The sequence below is a fragment of the Xenopus laevis genome, chromosome 2S, assembly GCF_017654675.1.
Source record: "Xenopus laevis strain J_2021 chromosome 2S, Xenopus_laevis_v10.1, whole genome shotgun sequence".
NCBI classification, from domain to species: Eukaryota; Metazoa; Chordata; class Amphibia; order Anura; family Pipidae; genus Xenopus; species Xenopus laevis.
The window spans coordinates 8,505,055-8,524,720 of record NC_054374.1 but is presented as its reverse complement, the minus strand read 5'-3'; the positions used below and the strand labels follow the sequence as shown (position 1 = coordinate 8,524,720).

The 19,666-nt window shown below is 39.6% G+C and overlaps 2 protein-coding genes across 3 annotated transcripts in view; both read left to right on the top strand.

The window, feature by feature from the left end:
* Window positions 1–13,901, top strand: part of LOC121400394 (acrosin-like) — a 28,935-nt gene extending 15,034 nt beyond the window's left edge. Inside the window, exons 1-5 of one of the 2 annotated variants that reach the window (XM_041583347.1) lie at window positions 2,608–2,858; window positions 3,074–3,272; window positions 4,063–4,331; window positions 12,361–12,506; window positions 12,768–13,901. In XM_041583347.1, the coding sequence (XP_041439281.1) occupies window positions 2,774–2,858; window positions 3,074–3,272; window positions 4,063–4,331; window positions 12,361–12,506; window positions 12,768–13,292 (1,224 nt within the window). In that variant the 5' untranslated portion in view covers window positions 2,608–2,773 and the 3' untranslated portion in view covers window positions 13,293–13,901. Of the gene's footprint in view, window positions 1–2,607; window positions 2,859–3,073; window positions 3,273–4,062; window positions 4,332–12,360; window positions 12,507–12,767 lie in introns of those variants that run through there. The other variant, XM_041583348.1, reaches the window with a different exon arrangement.
* A 1,242-nt stretch (window positions 13,902–15,143) lies between these two features.
* Window positions 15,144–18,235, top strand: LOC121400376 (acrosin-like). Its single transcript, XM_041583287.1, has 4 exons — window positions 15,144–15,817; window positions 16,026–16,224; window positions 17,015–17,283; window positions 18,186–18,235. The coding sequence occupies exons 1-4, from the start codon at window positions 15,733–15,735 to the stop codon at window positions 18,233–18,235; spliced, it is 603 nt and encodes a 200-aa protein (XP_041439221.1). The 5' UTR covers window positions 15,144–15,732.
* Window positions 18,236–19,666: the final 1,431 nt, after the last annotated feature.

Sequence of the window (19,666 nt, the reverse complement as noted above, 5' to 3'; positions counted from 1 at the left end):
CGCCTAAATATTTTAAGGAGTGAGTTTTCCATTTGTACGGGAACGAAGCTTCTAAAGCCTCTTTGATCGGTCTAGGTATATTCAATGGGAGCGCTTCTGTTTTATCTATGTTTAATTTATATCCTGAAAGATGGCCGTATTGTACCAGAAGTTTATGTAGGTTTGGCAAGGAGACAACTGGGTTTGTCAGGGTAAGGAGAATACCAGAAAAACATCAGAGCAGTGGAAGAGAAGACAATTCAGTAACCGACTGAGCTTTGAGACACTGGCAAATTCACTAAGCTCTGAAAATCTGCCAGCGACAGCAACACTTCGCCAGGCGTAGATTCGCCAGGACAATTCACTAAGATTCGCTAATTCACTAAAATCCGAAGTTGCGTCCAGGGCGGCGAACGCTGCCGAAGTTGTGCTAGCGTTGGCTAATTTGCATACGGCGGGAAGTTAAAGTTGAATGGACGTATATGTTGCAGCAAATACATTACACTACACAAGTCCAGGAAACCTTAATAAAATAAAATAGAGTTGTTATATTGCCCTACACATGAGCCCACTGTATAGTTTATGTGGTATATGTTAGAAAATGTAGGGGGGAAGCCGGTTACCCCCAAAAAAATTTACGGTTAAAAAGCTGGTTACCCTAAAAAAAAAAGAGGCACCAGCGTTTTTTGGGACTTAGAAAAATTTTCAACTAAATTTTTTGGAACTCCTATCTACTCTACTGCACTTCTCCTGGTCTGAGGTGGCGAAGGCAAGTCTGTCGCAGGTAACGTTCAGTAAAATCCGCATCTTCGTGAATTTGCGGAGTTACGTCCATTCGCCAGAGCGCAAATTCACCTGGCGTTAGGGAGCAAAGTATCACTAAAGTCTATCTCCTTCGCTAGCGAAGTTACGCTGTCGATCGCTAGTAAATCGGCGAAGTACCGAAATTATTTCACACTGGCGAATTTTCGCCCTTTAGTAAATTTGCACCACAAACTGGGGTGTAGGTGGTTTTCTCAGAAGCTGCCAGAGTCCAACTGTCAGTCATTCCCAAGCCATATTCCGCCATTAATATTGAATAATTTTACTTGCATTATCTCTATTATTCTTTATTATTTTGCCTTCTCTTTGATAAAGTCAGACGCAGAATAGGCAGCAATGGCACCAACAAGCCTTTTAGACAATTCTATTTGAAATATGGGTGCAACAAGTTTGTTGGGGGTCAGTGAGTGCAGTTGTCCTTGATTTTCCAACTCATTTTATGCAAATGAATAAGGGTCTATGTGAAGAATGTCTTGGAAAGTCACATCTGGCCTACGAGCCTTCAGTTGGACAGCCCTGTTTAAATAATAACTACACCTTAAAATATTCGAGCAGTGAAATATCTCCAGAAATAATTACTGTCTAGTTGTCCCTAGAGAATGCAGTTCATGATACTATTCAACTAGCAACTTCCCCATTTACTGTAAATCATTTAAAGGAGAATTTAACTCTAAGGTAAAAAACCCCTACCCTACATCGACCCCCTTATCTTCTCCCCGCAGCCTTAGGGGCATATTTAAGAGTCACATTTCAAAATGAAAAAACGTTGAAATTCGAATTCAAAAAGACCAACCGAAATTAAGTCTGGTTTTTTTTTTTGGAAAACAGGTCAGTTTTCGATCAAATAAGTCCGTATTTGGCCGCATCGTACGAAACAAAAGAAATATCTCATTCGATCGAATTCGATTCAAAGTTTTTCCCAAAAAAAACTTCAGTTTGACTCCAGGTAGGGTTTAGGAGGTCCCCATAGGCTTAAACAGCTCAGCAAGTTTTAGATGGCGAATGGTCGAAGTTGAATTTTTGAAGAGACAGTACATGATAAATTTCGATATTCGAATTATGGAATTTTTTTTCAAATTTTAAATCGAATTTGGACTATTCCCTAGTCGAAGTACACAAAAAAATAGCTTGAAATTCGAATTTTTTTAATTCGAAAATTCACCTCGACCTCTGATAAATCTGCCCCTAAGTATCACCCCAGGCAAATGCCCCTAACATTTTACTTACCCCTTGGTGCAGTTTCAGGCAGGCTAGGGGGAGAATGGAGTGGGTCTGTGTAGGCTAGGGGGTAGGGGAAAACCCTAGGTCCAGAGCATTCTGGATAATAGGTCCCATACCTGTACTGCCTGCCTACACCAAAATAGTAACTATGTACACATAAAAATTTATACTTTTGTGTGCAGTTTTTAAAAACTGTGTGTTCAGGTCAGAATTAATACAAAATTTAGTTTTTTCACTCAAAAGTCTTGTTTTTGTGCGAGCGCACAATCGGACTGCTTAGAGAAAGGTTATAAAAGTTATACAATGAAAATGATGATCAAAAGAAATATGTTACATGGCTTCTGGTGAGAATTACATTTGGGGGTGCAACTAAATGATAAGGACACATATGTTGGAAACAAGTTTATTTTTCATTATTTCCATTGTTACAGCTTTTATTGTCATGTCATTGTTTCAGATAATATCACTTTGTGCAGTATAGTTTATACAGTCATGCAGCTGCTTTATATTTCTTTAAGTGTAATTGACCAGTTTTTCCAAGGTTACAGCTTTCATTGTCATGTCATCCGTTCCAGTAACAACTTTGTGTTTCCATGACTACAGCTTTCATTGTGATGTCATCAGTTCCAGTAACAACTAGAACAATGAAGTGTTTGATATTATGTTATGGTTTCCATGGTTACAGCTTTGTGATGTCATCGTTTGAATTAACATCTTCTTGTGCAGTGCAGTGTTTGTCATTAGTGTAGAAATGGCAGGAGCAGAGATGGAGCTGCTTCTGTTTTTTCTAACTATTTTTCATCTTTTTCAACAATTTGAAACCTCTAATCGAATAAGTATGTATTCCTGAGACTGACCTTTGTTCTAACCTTTGTATATATGTTTCTCTTAAGTATTTTTTCTATTCCGTAATAAAAAGTGTAAAAGTGTAATCTTGTATATACTGTATGTATTTTGTACAGTGTAGGGTTTGTATTTGGGTTATTCACTAGAAAACTGCATGTTCCCAATTTCTGTCCACTTTTCTAATTTCTCTCTTTCCATCCATCAGTTTGTGGAAACCGACCTTTGTATGAAAGTTTTTACTGGTCCCAGGAAGTAAATGGAGTGAGTACAGCACAAGGAAAATGGCCCTGGTTAGTCAGTATCCAGCAAAAGGAAGGAGATAGATATGAACACATCTGTGCAGGGATCATCCTCAACACACAGTGGGTTGTGACTGCTGCCCACTGCTTCAACAATCTGAATGGGTAAGAAACTCTTCCTTTTCTTTATTAATATTGAGATGATCGTGCAATGGAATTCCTACAAGTCCAAACTGCAGGCTGTTGTCTCTATAGCAAATTATTACAAATCAATTCTGATGTAGTAAATCTACAGAACACTTTGCAAACACATAGGGGCAGATTTATCAAGGGTTGAATTTCAAAGTAATCGGAGTTTATTTTTGAACTCCCATAACTTCGAAATTCGAATAAAAAAGACCAAACTAAATTTATTTAAAAAATCATTTTTTTCCTGCGGGTGAATAGGCTGTTTTCAATCATTCGAATCAAAGTAAGATCATATTCGATCGAATTGGATTTGAAGTATTTTCAACAAAAAAAAATCTTTGATTTTTCAAAGTCCACCAATTGACTCCAAATAGGTTCTAGGAGGTCCACCATAGGCTAAAACACCAATTCAGCAGGTTTTAGATGGTGAATGGCCAAACTTTTAAAGAGACAGTACAATCAATTACGATTTGATTCGAATTTGGACTATTCCCTAATCGAAGTACACAAAAATAGCTCGAAATTCTAATTTTTTACTTTGAATTTTCAATTTGACCCTTGATAAATCTGCCCCTGTACTGCATCAAATGCTATTTCTGTTTAATTTTACTTGAGAACCACGTGGTTTATGGAATTATTAAGAGTTTAGACTATTCTAGGGGCTACAGGGTTGATTTTGTTCCTAAAGAGGATTGATTGGTAGAGCTTATGCCTTAGAACAAATGAAGGGCTGATTGATGAGATATCCTTTTATTTCTTATTCTAGTGAGAACACAGCGAGCACGTTGCGGCTAGTGTTTGGAATACGGACCGTAACGGCAGACATACCCCAGAATTTGGTCCGTAAACTTCAGAAGATCATTCGGCACGAAGAATATAATCCGCAGAATGCGCACAATGATATTGCCTTGATACAAGTGGACAAACCTATTGAATTCAACAGCGAGTCTCAAGTCGCTTGTATTCCCATGCCGTCTGCTCAACTTCAGCACTTTACAGAGTGTTACATTGCAGGATGGGGTAGTCATGATGAATGTAAGGCTTCAATTCTATTCTTACTATATTGAATTTATCATTGTATTATAACGAATGGATCAGTGTTGGCTTGACATTAGTGAAATCCTTAGATAAACACAGGACCGGATTTTGTCTGTGGGTGCCCCAAGATCGGCATCATCCACCACCCACGCTACAAATCTGGGTCTGGAGAAACATCAGATTTCACAGATATTTCAGTCACTTGCATATTATGCGCCATCATTAACCCTTTCCCTGCCAGCCGTTTTGTCCTAGATGCGAACATCTACTGCCAAGCAGTTTTTAGATATTTTGCACTCTTTCACTTTTAGGCCCCTTCCTGGGGCGGTCTTTTAGTTTACCCAGGAAAACAATATATTGTTTTTTTCAGGACAACCTGAACTTTCAAAATATGCAAGAATTTTGGTGTAATTCTACTTCTGTAAAAAAATATAGGCTTCTAAGTGTCCAATAAAATGAAAAAAATCATGTTTCACAAAGAACAATCACATATATCAGAAACATTATTTACTTTATGTATGAGAACACAGCTGATTTGGAAAGGTCTATGTCTCCTGAACGCGGCAATACCAAATATATATAGTTTTATGGAGATTTCTCACTTGTATAGATCAAAATCTAAAAGCAGTACACTAGCAAATGTCCAAAGCACCGCTCCCCAAACGGCATACTTCTGATTTCAAGGCCAAACATTCCACTAACAGTAGGTTTACCCTAGAAAACTACCCATTATTAGAAAGAACAGATTCTGGTGAATCAAAAATGGGTAAACATATCGTTGTACTCCAAACTACCAAGTTGCAATTGTTTCCTAAAGTTATAATGTTTTATAGAAATTGGTGAATTTTTTGAAAAATGACCTCAAAGCTTCCAATCTACAGAATCGTATCTCCCACACATCATTAGGTATCAATGTAAAACACCCCAAATATGAAAGCCTGGGGTCCACTGAACAGTTTGATGCGAAATATGTATAGGTGTACCCAAGCACGTGACATATAGGGGCCCTAAAATGTAGACACCTCATTTGAGCTATCAGTTCTGTAATTCCAGATACTGCAAAATCAACACATTTGCATCGTTTTGGGGCGGGGTAAAAGTAAAAAAAATAAGTTCATCCCAGAAAACCATATATTTTCGGAAAGTACACATTCCCACGAATCTAAATTGGGTATGCATGTCTTTGTACTACAAAGTACCAAGCCGCAAACGATTCCTAAATTTGGTGATTTTGGCAACATTTCCAAAAATCACCTCAAAATTTCTACCCTGCAGCATCGTATTACCCACATACTTTTAGGTATCAAGAGAAATCACCCCAAATATGAAAGCCTAGGGTCCTCTGAACAGTTTGATGCCCAATATGTATAGGTGTACCCAAGCACGTGGCATACAGGGGCCCCAAAAGGAAGACCCCCATATGGTCTGTCATTTCAGGTACTGCAAAATCAACACATATACATCGTTTTGGGGGGGGTCAAAAGTAGAAAAAAGTGGGTTCACCCCAGAAAACCATATATTTTCGGAAAGTACACATTCCCACGAATCTAAATTGGGTATGCATGTGTTTGTACTCCAAAGTACAAAGCCGCAAACCATTCCTAAATTTGGTGATTTTGATGATATTTCCAAAAATCACCTCAAAATTTCTACCCTGCAGCATCGTATTACCCACATACTTTTAGGTATCAAGCAAAATCACCCCAAATATGAAAGCCTAGGGTCCTCTGAACAGTTTGATGCCCAATATGTATAGGTGTACCCAAGCACGTGGCATACAGGGGCCCCAAAAGGAAGACGCCCATATGGTCTGTCATTTCAGGTACAGCAAAATCAACACATTTACATCGTTTTGGGGGGGTCAAAAGTAGAAAAAAGTAAGTTCACCCCAGAAAACCATATATTTTCAGAAAGTACACATTCACACGAATCTAAATTGGGTATGCATGTCTTTGTACTACAAAGTACAAAGCCGCAAACCATTCCTAAATTTGGTGATTTTGATGATATTTCCAAAAATCACCTCAAAATTTCTACCCTGCAGCATCGTATTACCCACATACTTTTAGGTATCAAGCAAAATCACCCCAAATATGAAAGCCTAGGGTCCTCTGAACAGTTTGATGCCCAATATGTATAGGTGTACCCAAGCACGTGGCATACAGGGGCCCCAAAAGGAAGACCCCCATATGGTCTGTCATTTCAGGTACTGCAAAATCAACACATATACATCGTTTTGGGGGGGTCAAAAGTAGAAAAAAGTGGGTTCACCCCAGAAAACCATATATTTTCGGAAAGTACACATTCCCACGAATCTAAATTGGGTATGCATGTGTTTGTACTCCAAAGTACAAAGCCGCAAACCATTCCTAAATTTGGTGATTTTGATGATATTTCCAAAAATCACCTCAAAATTTCTACCCTGCAGCATCGTATTACCCACATACTTTTAGGTATCAAGCAAAATCACCCCAAATATGAAAGCCTAGGGTCCTCTGAACAGTTTGATGCCCAATATGTATAGGTGTACCCAAGCACGTGGCATAAAGGGGCCCCAAAAGGAAGACCCCCATATGGTCTGTCATTTCAGGTACTGCAAAATCAACACATATACATCGTTTTGGGGGGGTCAAAAGTAGAAAAAAGTGGGTTCACCCCAGAAAACCATATATTTTCGGAAAGTACACATTCCCACGAATCTAAATTGGGTATGCATGTGTTTGTACTCCAAAGTACAAAGCCGCAAACCATTCCTAAATTTGGTGATTTTGATGATATTTCCAAAAATCACCTAAAAATTTCTACCCTGCAGCATCGTATTACCCACATACTTTTAGGTATCAAGCAAAATCACCCCAAATATGAAAGCCTAGGGTCCTCTGAACAGTTTGATGCCCAATATGTATAGGTGTACCCAAGCACGTGGCATACAGGGGCCCCAAAAGGAAGACCCCCATATGGTCTGTCATTTCAGGTACAGCAAAATCAACACATTTACATCGTTTTGGGGGGGTCAAAAGTAGAAAAAAGTGGGTTCACCCCAGAAAACCATATATTTTCGGAAAGTACACATTCCCACGAATCTAAATTGGGTATGCATGTCTTTGTACTCCAAAGTACAAAGCTGCAAACCATTCCTAAATTTGGTGATTTTGGTGATATTTCCAAAAATCACCTCAAAATTTCTACCCTGCAGCATCGTATTACCCACATACTTTTAGGTATCAAGAGATATCACCCCAAATATGAAAGCCTAGGGTCCTCTGAACAGTTTGATGCCCAATATGTATAGGTGTACCCAAGCACGTGGCATACAGGGGCCCCAAAAGGAAGGCCCCCATATGGTCTGTCATTTCAGGTACTGCAAAATCAACACATTTACATCGTTTTGGGGGGGGTCAAAAGTAGAAAAAAGTGGGTTCACCCCAGAAAACCATATATTTTCGGAAAGTACACATTCCCATGAATCTAAATTGGGTATGCATGTGTTTGTACTCCAAAGTACCAAGCCGCAAATCATTCCTAAATTTGGTGATTTTGGTGATACTTCCAAAAATCACCTCAAAATTTCTACCCTGCAGCATCGTATTACCCACATACTTTTAGGTATCAAGCAAAATCACCCCAAATATGAAAGCCTAGGGTCCTCTGAACAGTTTGATGCCCAATATGTATAGGTGTACCCAAGCATGTGGCATACAGGGGCCCCAAAAGGAAGACCCCCATATGGTCTGTCATTTCAGGTACAGCAAAATCACCACATTTACATCGTTTTGGGGGGGTCAAAAGTAGAAAAAAGTAAATTCACCCCAGAAAACCATATATTTTCGGAAAGTACACATTCCCACGAATCTAAATTGGGTATGCATGTCTTTGTACTCCAAAGTACAAAGCTGCAAACCATTCCTAAATTTGGTGATTTTGGTGATATTTCCAAAAATCACCTCAAAATTTCTACCCTGCAGCATCGTATTACCCACATACTTTTAGGTATCAAGAGATATCACCCCAAATATGAAAGCCTAGGGTCCTCTGAACAGTTTGATGCCCAATATGTATAGGTGTACCCAAGCACGTGGCATACAGGGGCCCCAAAAGGAAGGCCCCCATATGGTCTGTCATTTCAGGTACTGCAAAATCAACACATTTACATCGTTTTGGGGGGGGTCAAAAGTAGGAAAAAGTGGGTTCACCCCAGAAAACCATATATTTTCGGAAAGTACACATTCCCATGAATCTAAATTGGGTATGCATGTGTTTGTACTCCAAAGTACCAAGCCGCAAATCATTCCTAAATTTGGTGATTTTGGTGATACTTCCAAAAATCACCTCAAAATTTCTACCCTGCAGCATCGTATTACCCACATACTTTTAGGTATCAAGAGATATCACCCCAAATATGAAAGCCTAGGGTCCTCTGAACAGTTTGATGCCCAATATGTATAGGTGTACCCAAGCACGTGGCAGACAGGGGCCCCAAAAGGAAGACCCCCATTTGGTCTGTCATTTCAGATACTGCAAAATCAACACATTTACATTGTTTGGGGGGGGGGGGGACAAAGGTAGAAAAAAGTACGTTCACCCCAGAAAACCATATATTTTCGTAAAGTACACATTCCCCTGAATCCAAATTGGGTATGCATGTCTTTCTACTCCAAAGTACCAAGCCACAAACCATTTCTAAATGTGGTGATTTTGGTGACATTTCCAAAAATCACCTCAAAATTTCCACCCTGCAGCATCGTATTACCCACATACTTTTAGGTATCAAGACAAATCACCCCAAATATGAAAGCCTAGGGTCCTCTGAACAGTTTTATGCCAAACATGTATAGGTGTACCCAAACACGTGGCATATAGGGGCCCTAAAATGAAGACCCCCCCCCCCATATGGTCTGTCATTTCAGGTACTGCAAAATCAACACATTTACCTCGTTTTGGGGGGGGGCAAAAGTAGAAAAAAGTAAGTTCACCCAAGAAAACCATATATTTTCGGAAAGTACACATTCCCACGAATCTAAATTGGGTATGCATGTCTTTGTACTCCAAAGTACAATGCCGCAAATCATTCCTAAATTTGGTGATTTTGGTGACATTTCCAAAAATCACCTCAAAATTTCCAACCTGCAGCATCATATTTCCCACATACTTTTAGGTATCAAGATAAATCACCCCAAATATGAAAGCCTAGGGTCCTCTGAACAGTTTGATGCCCAATATGTATAGGTGTACCCAAGCACGTGGCATATAGGGGCCCCAAAAGGAAGACCCCCATATGGTCTGTCGATTCAGATACTGCAAAATCAACACATTTACATCGTTTTGAGGGGGGCAAATGTAGGAAAAATTAAGTTCACTCCAGAAAACCATATATTTTCGGAAAGTACACATTCCCACGAATCTAAATTGGGTATGCATGTGTTTGTACTACAAAGTACGAAGCCGAAAACCATTCCTAAATTTGGTGATTTTGGTGACATTTCCAAAAATCACCTCAAAATTTCTACCCTGCAGCATCGTATTACCCACATACTTTTAGGTATCAAGAGAAATCACCCCAAATATGAAAGCCTAGGGTCCTCTGAACAGTTTGATGCACAATATGTATAGGTGTACCCAAGCACGTGGCATATAGAGGCCCGAAAAGGAAGAACCCCATATGGTCTTTCATTTTAGGTACTGTAAAATCAACACATTTACATCGTTTTGGGGGGGGCAAAGGCAGAAAAAAGTAATTTCAACCCAGAAAACCATATATTTTCGGAAAGTACACATTCCCACGAATCTAAATTGGGTATGGATGTCTTTGTACTCCAAAGTACCAAGCCGCAAACCATTCCTAAATTTGATGATTTTGGCGACATTTCCAAAAATCACCTCAAAATTTCTACCCTGCAGCATCGTATAACCCACATACTTTTAGGTATCAAGAGATATCACCCCAAATATGAAAGCCTAGGGTCCTCTGAACAGTTTGATGCCCAATATGTATAGGTGTACCCAAGCACGTGGCATATAGGGCCCCAAAAGGAAGACCCCCATATGGTCTGTCATTTCAGGTACTGCAAAATCAACACATTTACATAGTTTTGGGGGGGGGGGCAAAGGTAGAAAAAAGTATGTTCGCCCCAGAAAACCATATATTTTTGGAAATTACACATTCCCGCGAATCCAAATTGGGTATGCATGTCTTTGTACTCCAAAGTACCAAGTCGCAAGCCTTTCCTAAATTTGGCGATAAAAGCAACGGTTTTTACATTTCTGAAAATCGCCTAAAAATATTGCAATTGGCCGCATTTATCTCACCCAACTTCTTACATACAATTGTAAAACACCATAAATACTGATGCCAAGGGTCTACTGAACAGTTTTATGCCCAATATGCATTGATATACCAAGGCAGCTGGCATGTGCGGACCCCAAATGTAAATAGTGAATATGAGTTTTCTCTGCTGCCGATTCGCCTTCTGTAAACATAGACCATTGACTTCATATTATGTGCCTCAAGACCCTCCTAACAGCAAAGACCCCCCAAAACCATATGTTTTTGGAAAGTACACATTCTGACGAAAACAACCAAGATAAAGACGTCTTTCTACAGCAAAGTACCAAACTGCAAAACTTTTATAAACATAGAGATTTTTACATTTCTGAAAATCGCCTAAAAATGTTGAAGTATGCCACATTTATCTCACACAATGTTTTACGTACAAAGAAAAATCACCCCAAATATGGACATCAGAGGTCTACTGAATAGTTTGATGCCCAATATGCATAGATTTACCAAAGTATATGGTGTGTACGGCCCCAAATGAAAAATGTGCATATGAATTTTCACACTGGCCAACTAAGCTACTGAAAAGAGAACCCCAACTGTGCGTTATGTGCCGTAAGACCCCCAAACTGTAAAAAGACCCCAGAAAACCATATATTTTTGGAAAGCATATATTCTGACGGATCAATCTAAGTAAAATAATATACCAAAGCACCAAACAGCAAAACTATACTAAAGATACATAAGGAACAGTAATCCAGGGATAAAATTGCAATAAAACCACAAAAATTGTGCAAATCAATGAAATAACAAAATAACTGCACCGACAGCGTAATTAGTGGCCGAAATCGATTATCCAATAGTCATGCTGCTGAAATAAACAGTTTTTATGGGTAAAAAAAACACAAATTGGTGAAATGAAAAAGTAAAAAAAATAAAATGTGTATACATGTGTGTACACTTCCAAGAATTGTGTGACAGTGTATAAGTGTGTATAAGTGTGTATATAAGTCCATATAAGTGTATATAAATGCATATAAGTGCATATAAGTGGAAAATGAAAAATTAAAAAAAACGTTTTTTTTTTGTTTTTTTTTTACTACTAAAATATGTGTGTATGTGTGTATAATGTAGGTAGGTGTATGCAAGTGTGTAAAATAAAGGGCACTTACCGTTTTTGGCTGATCTAAGAGCTGGAGAAGAGAGATCTGCAGATTCACAGCAAGCAGGAAGTGTGTGGGCGTCGCTGGAACACGAGGTGAGCAGGAGGAAGCAGTGCAGCAAGGCAGACACGCGATTTGCTGTGTCTGCCTCTTTTAGGTCGGCCCTGCGACAATCCAGTCGCAGGACCGACATGACAGCCCCCCAGCCTCGTTGCCCAGGGGGCTGTCAATGCTGCTAAACCTCTGCAGAGGCGGCTAAAGCCGCTGATGCAGAGTACAGCATGTAAAACTGCAAGCACGTACAATGTACGTGCTTGGCAGTTAAAGCCCTTGCCTGCCAGAACGTACGGTGTACGTGCTTGGCAGGCAAAGGGTTAATCGCTATGACTTATCAATCCACTCGTGCAATTGTCAATATTATGATTTTCTAATACAATGTCTAGCTAAGGTTCCATAAAGGAAATCTAGTTTATATTTGATAGACACGTTTAGCCCAGTTGTAATTTACAAGCACAGAACATGTACTTATTACTTTACATACAGAATACAAAGATCATTCATTTAATTTACTTTATACGATTATCTGCAGCTGCGGAACCAGTGAGAATCATGCAGGAAGCAAAGGTTGAGCAAATTGATGCCAAAGTCTGCAATGGCACCAAATGGTATAAAGGAAGATTAGGAGATTCTAACCTGTGTGCCAGCCAGAAGGCAGGGGCCACTTACAGCTGCCAGGTATGTGTTATTATATTGTGCATATCATCTGCTGGGATGATTGTTTCCTAGGGATGAGGGCTTTTTATCATTACAATTTACCAACTTCAATATTAATCGTTTTAATTGTATATAGTGCAATTGCATTGACCATAACTAAAGCTAAAATGTGCAAGGACCATTATTATTATTATTGTTAGTATAATACATCACAGTGGGATGAAGTTATGTTTTTGTTCAGTGAAATTAATATTCATATTTATTTTTCTCTTTCTATTTTAGGGTGACAGTGCAGGACCCCTGATGTGCAAAGGAAGCAAAGCCCAACACTTCTCTGTGGTTGGGATAGCAAGTTGGGGATCAGGCTGCGGTGGAACTTATTCCCCTGGAGTTTACACCTCTGTGCAGAAATTATTACCATGGATAATTGATAAGGTCATCAGTGAGGAAAGAAAAAGCAGTCCTATAGTAATGAAATCCAATATGAATGGAATTGTTCCCTATGAAGACCCTCAAGATGATGTAACAAAGGAAGCTGAGACAGTTCCAACCATTCAAGGCTACAAACCTGTTAAGAATCGTAGAAAACGCTTTGCCCTCCAGAAGCCTCAACAGAGTCCATCATTTCCCATGGAGCGTGTAGAGCCTGACCTTAAAGTGGAATCGTCCCACCAGGAAGTTCAGCCAAGTGAACACAAGAATGGGCTAAAGCAAATCATTAGTGTGGCCCGACAGTTTATGAAATCGGTGGTTCGTTCCTTGAAATACCTGAATTCTAAAATCTCAAAACGCAGAGAGTTACAATGAATTCAGCATAAAGTCAAGCTAAATCTTGCAATTGGGGCATCCAGTGGTGTAACTGTAAGGGGAGCAGACCCCGTCTCCTTCAAAGAGATGGAGCCCTGTAAATCCTGCTCTGACTTGAGCCCCCCATTCCTATATGTTTCCCGCGATTCCCCATTTCCACCTCCCTGTGCATTTACGTATATTGATGTTGCACAGGGGGGAGAGGAACGTGGGGCCTGTGGGTATATTTAGCCCATAGGTGTGGGTGGTGGGTGGGCCCGCGGGTGATGGGGGAGTTACACCTCTGGGTGCACTGCTAACTTAAAGCAACATAGCTTTATACAGACTCAAGGAAAATTATGATGGTTGATACTGAGAATCCCTATATGTCCCCCCCATATAACTTCTCAACTGTCCCCCCCCCCAAAAAATCTTGTTTTATATTAAAAAAATCAATAAATGGTTTGATTCTGAATAGAACATTCAAGTGATTGGTTGTTATTGTATGGCAGTTACCATTGCTACACTTTTCCCCAAAAACTTTGATATGTAGTTTATCAGTGTAGCGCTATAGTAAATTGTGTGTTATTTACACCACTATTGAGCTCCACTCCCACTAAATGTGCACCGGATGAGACCTGTAATCTTAGGGAGTGAGCCCTCGCAACGGTGTGGAGGCAGGGTGTAGTGTAACTGTAACTGGATTCAGGGTATAATTGGGCGCCAGTGGTTCTTATAACTTAAACATGAACTGGTTTATTGAACATACACAATCCTCAGTGGAGTATACAATAGAGCATGACAGGATTTAGCATCACATTGAATAGGCAATACTCACAGCACCATATGGTCAGTATTAATCCCCACAGGCAAGAGGACAAGCTCAGCAGCAATAAAGGTACAACCAGCTTTCAGCCTTTTCCCTAAGTGGAACCTGAGGGGAATCTATCTACCCTGTTCCTATACACTTAGTCCCTACTTCTGGGCTATTAGTACCCGGGATCTTAATCCCTCTGACTCTCCTCGTCGGAGCCTGGAGCTGCTCAACTAAATAACCTGTCTGTCTGTCACTCCTAGAGTGACCTATAATGGTGAGTAGCCTATTCTTACTAATCCTAAAATACTCAGATTCCACACAGACTCAGCCTGTTAGCTCAGGCTAGAGCCAGCACAAAATGGACACAGAGAAGCATGGCTTCAGAGCAGAAAGAGCAAACAGTACCCCTCCCAACTGTATTTTAGGACCCAAATAGGTGTCCATAACATTGAGGGACTGCCTGCACAAAATACTAGGGGGTGGCTATTTTACACATCCCTACATCAGTATGGCCCCATGTTGCCAAAGTCTGACCAACACGCAATTTTGTTTCAAGTTTCATACAATGGTATCTATAGCCTGGTCATTTTCCTAAAAATATCTACTAAATATTGAGGGATCCGCTGATGTAGTACTTTGACTTACGCCTTTAGCTCCAAGTGGAGAGAGACCGTTAACAAACTATTTCATATGTTGTTTTCAATCCAAAAACCCCAAGCAGAGCTGATAATACAGGTATGAGATCCATTATCTGGAATCCTGTTATCTAGAAAGCTCCAATTTACAGAAAGACCATCTACCATAGACTCCATTTTATCCAAATAATCCAAATATTTTAAAATAATTCCCCTTTTCTCTGTAATAATAAAACAGTAGCTTGTACTTGATCTCAACTAACATATAATTAATCTTTATTGGAAGCAAAACCAGCCTATTGGGTTTATATTTATATATAAATGTTTACATGATTTTCTAGTAGACTTAAGGTAAGAAGATCTAAATTATGGAATGATCCTTTATCTGGAAAACCCCAGGTCCAGAGCATTCTGGATAACAGGTCCCATACCTGTACTGCCTGCCTACACCAAAATAGTAACTATGTGCACATACAAATTCTTTTGTGGGAACATTTTATACTTTTGTGTGCAGTTTTTAAAAACTGTGTGCTCAGGTCAGAATTAATACAAAATTTAGTTTATTCACTCAAAATTCTTGTTTTTGTGCGAGCGCACGATCGGACTGCTTAGAGGGGTGCAACTAAATGATAAGGACACATATGTTGGAAACGAGTTTATTTTTCATTATTTCCATAGTTACAGCTTTTATTGTCATGCCATTGTTTCAGATAATATCACTTTGTGCAGTATAGTTTATACAGTCATGCAGCTGCTTTATAATTCTTTAAGTGTAATTGACCAGTTTTGTGTTTCCATGGTTACAGCTTTCATTGTGATGTCATCCGTTCCAGTAACAACTTTGTGTTTCCATGGCTACAGCTTTCATTGTGATGTCATCAGTTCTAGTAACAACTAGAACAATGAAGTGTTTGATATTATGGAATGGTTTCCATGGTTACAGCTTTGTGATTTCATTAGCTAAAGTAACATCTTCTTGTGCAGTGCAGTGTTTGTCATTAGTGTAGAAATGGCAGGAGCAGAGATGGAGCTGCTTTTGTTTTTTCTAACTATTTTTCATCTTTTTCAACAATTTGAAACCTCTAATCGAATAAGTATGTATTCCTGAGACTGACCTTTGTTCTAACCTTTGTATATATGTTTCTCTTAGATATTTTTTCTATTCTGTAATAAAAAGTGTAATCTTGTATATACTGTATGTATTTTGTACAGTGTAGGGTTTGTATTTGGGTTATTCACTATAAAAACTGCATGTTCCCAATTTCTGTCCACTTTTCTAATTTCTCTCTTTCCATCCATCAGTTTGTGGAAACCGACCTTTGTATGAAAGTTTTTACTGGTCCCAGGAAGTAAATGGAGTGAGTACAGCACAAGGAAAATGGCCCTGGTTAGTCAGTATCCAGCAAAAGGAAGGAGATAGATATGAACACATCTGTGCAGGGATCATCCTCAACACACAGTGGGTTGTGACTGCTGCCCACTGCTTCAACAATCTGAATGGGTAAGAAACTCTTCCTTTTCTTTATTAATATTGAGATGATCGTGCAATGGAATTCCTACAAGTCCAAACTGCAGGCTGTTGTCTCTATAGCAAATTATTACAAATCAATTCTGATGTAGTAAATCTACAGAACACTTTGCAAACACATAGGGGCAGATTTATCAAGGGTTGAATTTCGAAGTAATCGGAGTTTATTTTTGAACTCCCATAACTTCGAAATTCGAATAAAAAAGACCAAACTAAATTTATTTAAAAAATCATTTTTTTCCTGCGGGTGAATAGGCTGTTTTCAATCATTCGAATCAAAGTAAGATCATATTCGATCGAATTGGATTTGAAGTATTTTCAACAAAAAAAAATCTTTGATTTTTCAAAGTCCACCAATTGACTCCAAATAGGTTCTAGGAGGTCCACCATAGGCTAAAACACCAATTCAGCAGGTTTTAGATGGTGAATGGCCAAACTTTTAAAGAGACAGTACAATCAATTACGATTTGATTCGAATTTGGACTATTCCCTAATCGAAGTACACAAAAATAGCTCGAAATTCTAATTTTTTACTTTGAATTTTCAATTTGACCCTTGATAAATCTGCCCCTGTACTGCATCAAATGCTATTTCTGTTTAATTTTACTTGAGAACCACGTGGTTTATGGAATTATTAAGAGTTTAGACTATTCTAGGGGCTACAGGGTTGATTTTGTTCCTAAAGAGGATTGATTGGTAGAGCTTATGCCTTAGAACAAATGAAGGGCTGATTGATGAGATATCCTTTTATTTCTTATTCTAGTGAGAACACAGCGAGCACGTTGCGGCTAGTGTTTGGAATACGGACCGTAACGGCAGACATACCCCAGAATTTGGTCCGTAAATTTCAGAAGATCATTCGGCACGAAGAATATAATCCGCAGAATGCGCACAACGATATCGCCTTGATACAAGTGGACAAACCTATTGAATTCAACAGCGAGTCTCAAGTCGCTTGTATTCCCATGCCGTCTGCTCAACTTCAGCACTTTACAGAGTGTTACATTGCAGGATGGGGTAGTCATGATGAATGTAAGGCTTCAATTCTATTCTTACTATATTGAATTTATCATTGTATTATAACGAATGGATCAGTGTTGGCTTGACATTAGTGAAATCCTTAGATAAACACAGGACCGGATTTTGTCTGTGGGTGCCCCAAGATCGGCATCATCCACCACCCACGCTACAAATCTGGGTCTGGAGAAACATCAGATTTCACAGATATTTCAGTCACTTGCATATTATGCGCCATCATTAATTTTTTTTTTGTTTTTTTTTTACTACTAAAATATGTGTGGTATGTGTGTATAATGTAGGTAGGTGTATGCAAGTGTGTAAATAAAGGGCACTTACCGTTTTGGCTGATCTAAGAGCTGGAGAAGAGAGATCTGCAGATTCACAGCAAGCAGGAAGTGTCGTGGGCGTCGCTGGAACACGAGGTAGCAGGAGGAGCAGTGCAGCAAGGCAGACACGCGATTTGCTGTGTCTGCCTCTTTAGGTCGGCCCTGCGACAATCCAGTCGCAGGACCGACATGACAGCCCCCCAGCCTCGTTGCCCAGGGGCTGTCAATGCTGCTAAACCTCTGCAGAGGCGGCTAAAGCCGCTTGATGCAGAGTACAGCATGTAAAACTGCAAGCACGTACAATGTACGTGCTTGGCAGTTAAAGCCCTTGCCTGCCAGAACGTACGGGTACGGTGCTTGGCAGGCAAAGGGGTTAATCGCTATGACTTATCAATCCACTCGTGCAATTGTCAATATTATGATTTCTAATACAATGTCTAGCTAAGGTTCCATAAAGGAAATCTAGTTTATATTTGATAGACACGTTTAGCCCAGTTGTAATTTACAAGCACAGAACATGTACTTATTACTTTACATACAGAATACCAAAGATCATTCATTTAATTTACTTTATACGATTATCTGCAGCTGCGGAACCAGTGAGAATCATGCAGGAAGCAAAGGTTGAGCAAATTTGATGCCAAAGTCTGCCAATGGCACCAAATGGTATAAAGGAAGATTAGGAGATTCTAACCTGTGTGCCAGCCAGAAGGCAGGGGCCACTTACAGCTGCCAGGTATGTGTTATTATATTGTGCATATCATCTGCTGGATGATTGTTTCCTAGGGATGAGGGCTTTTTATCATTACAATTTACCAACTTCAATATTAATCGTTTTAATTGTATTATAGTGCAATTGCATTGACCATAACTAAGCTAAAATGTGCAAGGACCATTATTATTATTATTGTTAGTATAATACATCACAGTGGGATGAAGTTATGTTTTTGTTCAGTGAAATTAATATTCATATTTATTTTCTCTTTCTATTTAGGGGTGACAGTGCAGGACCCCTGATGTGCAAAGGAAGCAAAGCCCAAACACTTCTCTGTGGTTGGGATAGCAAGTTGGGGATTCAGGCTGCGGTGGAACTTATTCCCCTGGAGTTTACACCTCTGTTGCAGAAATTATTACCATGGATAATTGATAAGGTCATCAGTGAGGAAAGAAAAAGCAGTCCTATAGTAATGAAATCCAATATGAATGGAATTGTTCCCTATGAAGACCCTCAAGATGATGTAACAAAGGAAGCTGAGACAGTTCCAACCATTCAAGGCTACAAACCTGTTAAGAATCGTAGAAAACGCTTTGCCCTCCAGAAGCCTCAACAGAGTCCATCATTTCCCATGGAGCGTGTAGAGCCTGACCTTAAAGTGGAATCGTCCCACCAGGAAGTTCAGCCAAGTGAAACACAAGAATGGGCTAAAGCAAATCATTAGTGTGGCCCGACAGTTTATGAAATCGGTGGTTCGTTCCTTGAAATACCTGAATTTCTAAAATCTCAAAACGCAGAGAGTTACAATGAATTCAGCATAAGTCAAGCTAAATCTTGCAATTGGGGCATCCAGTGGTGTAACTGTTAAGGGAGCAGACCCCGTCTCCTTCAAAGAGATGGAGCCCTGTAAATCCTGCTCTGACTTGAGCCCCCCCATTCCTATATGTTTTCCCGCGATTCCCCATTTCCACCTCCCTGTGCATTTACGTATATTGATGTTGCACAGGGGGAGAGGAACGTGGGCCTGTGGGTATATTTAGCCCATAGGTGTGGGTGGTGGGTGGGGCCCGCGGGTGATGGGGGAGTTACACCTCTGGGTGCACTGCTAACTTAAAGCAACATAGCTTTATACAGACTCAAGGAAAATTATGATGGTTGATACTGAGAATCCCTATATGTCCCCCCATATAACTTCTCAACTGTCCCCCCCCCCCAAAAAATCTTGTTTTATATTAAAAAAATCAATAAATGGTTTGATTCTGAATAGAACATTCAAGTGATTGGTTGTTATTGTATGCAGTTACCATTGCTACACTTTTCCCCAAAAAACTTTGATATGTAGTTTATCAGTGTA

Bases quoted from the DNA above. Each gene is read 5' to 3' on its own strand.
- LOC121400376 (XM_041583287.1), top strand. From the start codon at position 15,733: ATGGCAGGAGCAGAGATGGAGCTGCTTTTGTTTTTTCTAACTATTTTT. The intron at 16,225-17,014 runs GTAAGAAACTCT...TTCTTATTCTAG, and splicing joins TGCTTCAACAATCTGAATGG to TGAGAACACAGCGAGCACGT. The intron at 17,284-18,185 runs GTAAGGCTTCAA...GATTATCTGCAG, and splicing joins ATGGGGTAGTCATGATGAAT to CTGCGGAACCAGTGAGAATC.